Raw genomic sequence first — 5,093 nt, 5'->3', positions numbered from 1 at the left:
AATTCAAACTTTTTTTTTAAAGTGTAAAGAATTAAGTGTAGAACAATAATATATAATGTGTTTCAAATTTGGACAAGTAGTTAAAAAAGTTATTAAAAAAATGGTACAAATTTGGCTACGCATCATTTGTGTCCCTACAGAAAAAATTGTTCCTAGCATCTTAAGATTGCTTGTGAGTGTTGTTTATGAAAAGAGGGGGCCTAGCATCTTGAGATTATTCTGAGTGCATATAATATATTTATGCTTGATTGAGATTTTATACAATGTGGGAGGGACTATTTCCACAACACTAGAGGAGGGATTTGACACACTCATAGAAGGCGTGGACTCTTGGAGAAGAGTTGCTCTCTCATGTGTAGTACTAGAGGAGGCATTTTAACACACTCGGAATGGATGTGGACTTTCAAAGTAAAGTTGTTTTCATTGTTCAAAGAGGTTGAAGGCACTTTATGTTCTCTGATATTGTGCAGATGTTTGTTGGCTCTACAGTTAGGAGATCCAATAATGAATTCGGTTGTGTTTCTTGGGTGAGTGAGCAGGATTGGTGAAGGAACTTCATGGAAGTCTCTAAAAGGGTTGTGTTCAACTCTAAAAATTTTACATCCTTGTTTGGTAATTTAATAAGGGGGAATTTTGTAATATTACATTAATTAGTATAGTTTTAGATTAGTAGTTAAATAAAAAAATAGTTAGTAGGTTAGTTTTTGGGAAGTTATTCCTATAGGTTAGTTGTTTGCTATAAAATAAGGTTTTGAAAGGTCATTGAACTATGATTTAAAATCAATCTGAAGCATCTTGATCAATACAAATATTATATCTTAGTTTTTTTTTACATTTAATATGATGGTTTAGATTTCAACGCTCTTCACATTCTTCATTAGTGGGATAAAATTAACATGCTAACTTGGTCGAATTCTCTCAAGTCTTGCACATCGCCACACATATATAGTACACAAGGCATGATCCATTTGTACATGTGACATTGGCCTTGGTACTATGTGACATGGACAAAGAACTTTCGCACCCTCCAAGCATACTCCAACAATACCCCTTTTCCATATCATCCCTCCACTTTCTCTAAGAGAATTCTCCACCATATATTTCTCCTTTAATCTTACAATTCCTCCCATCCACCAACCAATGGAGGACTTTGGTGGACTATTTTCCTCCTCTCATTCCTCCAGGTTCAACCAACCAATTTGAGCCCTTGGTCTCTAAATTTATTCGTAGCCATATAATCTATAAATTGGCCTCAATGTCGCCTAGAAATGTGATGTTCTATTATAGGTAGGAGCACTAACATGTATTATCATGTTGAGAAAACCCACCACAACTTGGTGCAATAAGAGTTCATGTTGTTAATATTTTATTTTATTTCATCAATGTTTACTATCTCTCTTGCCTCATTTGAGTGTCGCCTAGGATGAGAGTATGATGGGTTAATATAGTTATAACTTGTTCTTGTTTGATCCAATTTTTGTGTACATGCCACTTTTCTCATCCCTCTATCAATAGATAAAAAATGAGGAAATCTTAACTCTTATAAGTTTATCATTGAAGTTTCACACACATTCCTAAAATGGTGAATATATGGTCAATTCATACACATCATTGATGCTTAGAAACAAGCCATCCATGGTTTCATTAATTTTATTAATATTAAAATCTTGTAAGCATCATATGCATATTTATAGCCACCCCAACCACCTCAACCATTGTGAAATTGCTTTGCCATTGACAACACATGAGATGTCAAATACCTACAAGAAAAGGAAACTAAATTTTAATTTCATTCATGCCAAGGATGTACATATGAAATTTACATACACTTGATGTGTTGTAATTTTTATTAATGTTTAATCACACAATTATCAATAATAATACAAGTGCATTGAAATTTTAACTCTTGTAAACCATCTCAACAATGAGAGGGAATAAATTCAAAAAAATTCAAAAGTTATACACAACTTGTAATTATCATCAAAATAATTTAAAGTCTTGAGAGAGGATCCATAAAGAAATTCATAAGAATATTAGATTGATGGTAGAGGAAACTAGAGATGTATGTACAGTTTTGGGGGAATAACTCAAATTCTTCAATAATGATGGATTGAGGAGAGCCTATTCAATTGTACTTTCTCCACAACATCTATGTTTCCTCTTCCTCCACATATTTAAATGAAATATGTGAAATTTCAATTTTATTTAATTACCTTTTCTAAGATATTGTTAAATGTCACTCCTTCAATGTCACTTCCCTTGAGTTTTGGCACATAAAAGGATTAGCATCACCCCAGATTCTCAAAAATTTTGTTCTTGTATTTTGAATTTTCAAAGTTTTAGTTTACTATAAAATAGAAAATTCAAATATTTGTCATGGATTATTATGAAGGTCATTGAATATTTACATAGATGTGTTTCCTCATTTTACAATCATTTTGATCTTTTGAAATGAATGAATGAAATATTTAAATAACATCTAAGAGGCCAAAACAATCTATGGGACCCATGGAAAAAAGAAAGGAAAGAAAAGATAACTAATAGAATGTAAATTGTGAAAAAGATGGAAATTATATGGAATTAGACTCTAAAAGTGTAAATAGAAGGCCATTGCTTGGGGTATCTTCCAATTAAATGTAAGACTATTCTTAGATAGATGTAGATGGAGATAGATGAGGAAAATGTAAGCTACATGGATATGTCACTACTACCATCATTTTTCAATCTTTTAACACAAAAAGTGAAAATTTAAACTAAACAATAAAAATAATTGTTTCACAATATAACAATTATCATTCTATTTGATAGGGACGATCTCCTAGAAATGTCAATATATTGTAAAAATCTTTACTAGAAATTCTTTCTCTATTTAATTTTTTATTTGACTGTTTTTTGGTTATATTTTGAATAGAAATTTTATCAATATCATTACATAAGGCCAGAGATGCCAATATCTATATATGTATTAATGTATATACTGCCATTTTTACATAAAAAAAGCTTTGTTATGACTTTTCAATTCAGATACTCTGATTCTCTCTTCTCTAATTTATTACAGTATTCCACTTGTATGAACTTCAGTGCTATTGGTAGAAATTAGACCTTCCCTAAATGCCTGAGAGTATTACAACACAGTTAAAGAAATTAAATGCAGTGCTGGCATCTTCCTCGACATGCAAAATAATTAATTGGCGATAATCATTATCGTTTCGAAAACGGATAAATCGGCAAAATAAATTCACAACTCCCCTTTCCGTCGCCACCGTTAGCGCCAACATAGATCCTCCCATAAAAATAACAACTGATGATAAAATGTTTCGAATACCTATATTTTTAGCTAGAAAACTTGAGTCTTTACTATAGAAAAGCTAGATATTTCTTAAACACTAAAAAAATCCCGACTTTTAATTTGCTGTCAACTCTTCCAAGCGGAAAAATCGAGGGAAACAGTGTAGTTTAAATATAGCCACTCGTATTTAGTAGTCTAAAAAGCGAAAAAGCACTCCAAGTTGCACCGTCATCTTTGATCTCTTTCCATTTGATCTATTTTAATTTGATTCTTTCTTTCTTCCCAGTTAAGATAAATGCTATATAATCAACTCTTCTATACCTCATACACCACATTGCTCTTCTATTTACACAAGCGAGAAGAGAATTGAAAAATCTTTGTGAATTTGCTAAATTTTGCAAAAATGGCACTTGGGGTTGCAGCAATGGCGGCTCTGTTGATTTTGTGTGCATGTAATAATTATGCAGAGGCGACTGACTACACAGTGGGAGACGGCCAGCATTGGGGTTTCGGCGTAAACTATGGCGATTGGGCGTCTTCAAAAACATTTCATGCTGGAGATAATTTGGGTCTGTATTATCTTTCTTTTAGATTATGTTTATTTTTAAACATTTTTCAAGTCTAGAAATCAAAAATTAATGTATAATGTTATGTGTGATACTGGTAAACAGTGTTCACGTATGCAAGCGCAGCCCATAACGTGTTGGAGGTGCAACAGTCGGCTTATGATTCGTGCGCTACAAGTAACCCCATACATACGTACACAGGGGGAAACACACAAATTTCACTTACCAGTGCGGGGACAAGGTATTTCATTTGTGGATTTCCCGGTCACTGCGCTGGTGGTATGAAGGTGGCGGTGACCGTTTCAGCCGGTAGTTCCTTCACAAGTGCCCCAAGTAAATCCAGTGCCCCTGCACCTGCCCCAAATAAATCCAGTGCCCCTGCCCCATCTCCCTCAACGAAATCTCCCTCTACGCCGGTGCCGGTGCCGGAGCCTACCAGTGCAGGACACGTGTCACAGATGAAGGATATGTTGGGCTTGCTGTTTGCCTCTCTTATTAGTATGTCTTTCATCTTGGCTTAGATGGAATATGCATGCGTTTTTGCTAGGGAAGGGGCAGTGCAATTTCATCTTCTATTCTTTCTTTTACTAATAATACAACCTTTTTTAAGTTATCTATATGTTTGCCAAATCTAATTGGGCTTGCAAGTGCAATAGCTTTTTCGGTTACAATAGAATTATTGGATACATAAATAAACTTCTTGTTTTTTTAAAAAGATTGTGTGGATGTATATGAGATTTAATATAAAAAATAAAAATTGTGATTTAATAGTAGTGAATTATATATAATTTTATTTTCAAAGATCATTTTTGTTTTTGTTTTTTATGAAAATTTAAAAGATTCAATGTTTTAAAATTTTAAGTAGATTTTTTCAAAATAATTCTCAAAGTTGTCAAGGTCTTATTAGAGCATCCTATCACTAATCATGCATGTTCTTGGAATATGCACAATTTATTCATACATATATTCATATAGAACTATTGTTATTTTCCTTAATTATGGTTGATACTTATTGGAATTTTTTATTCAAAAGAGTCTTCCCAATGTATATATGGTGCAATTTTTTTCCCTATGCTTTCTTTATTTATATTTTAGTTAATTTGTTCTATTAAATAATAATTAGTTAATGAAAAATCACAAAGCTAAATATGACAAAAGAGTCTTCCCAATGTATATATGGTGTAATTTTTTTCCCTATGCTTTCTTTATTTATATTTTAGTTAATTTATTCTATTAAA

The 5,093-nt window shown here is 32.5% G+C and overlaps 1 protein-coding gene across 1 annotated transcript; it reads left to right on the top strand.

Annotated features, from left to right (window-relative positions):
* Positions 1 to 3,594: 3,594 nt before the first annotated feature.
* Positions 3,595 to 4,519, top strand: LOC131042105 (mavicyanin). Its single transcript, XM_057975418.2, has 2 exons — positions 3,595 to 3,858; positions 3,961 to 4,519. Exons 1-2 carry the CDS (start codon positions 3,693 to 3,695, stop codon positions 4,374 to 4,376), a joined length of 582 nt encoding a protein of 193 aa, XP_057831401.2. The 5' UTR covers positions 3,595 to 3,692; the 3' UTR covers positions 4,377 to 4,519.
* Positions 4,520 to 5,093: the final 574 nt, after the last annotated feature.

This window comes from Cryptomeria japonica, chromosome 2, assembly GCF_030272615.1.
Source record: "Cryptomeria japonica chromosome 2, Sugi_1.0, whole genome shotgun sequence".
Classification (NCBI taxonomy): domain Eukaryota; kingdom Viridiplantae; phylum Streptophyta; class Pinopsida; order Cupressales; family Cupressaceae; genus Cryptomeria; species Cryptomeria japonica.
Note: the sequence above shows the minus strand (reverse complement) of the source record. Positions and strands in the feature narration are given on the sequence as shown.

What these genes read in the sequence shown, in the direction of transcription:
- LOC131042105 (XM_057975418.2), top strand. Translation starts at nt 3,693, where the DNA reads ATGGCACTTGGGGTTGCAGCAATGGCGGCTCTGTTGATTTTGTGTGCA. An exon ending in TCATGCTGGAGATAATTTGG is followed by an intron (nt 3,859 to 3,960) that starts GTCTGTATTATC and finishes ACTGGTAAACAG; the next exon opens with TGTTCACGTATGCAAGCGCA.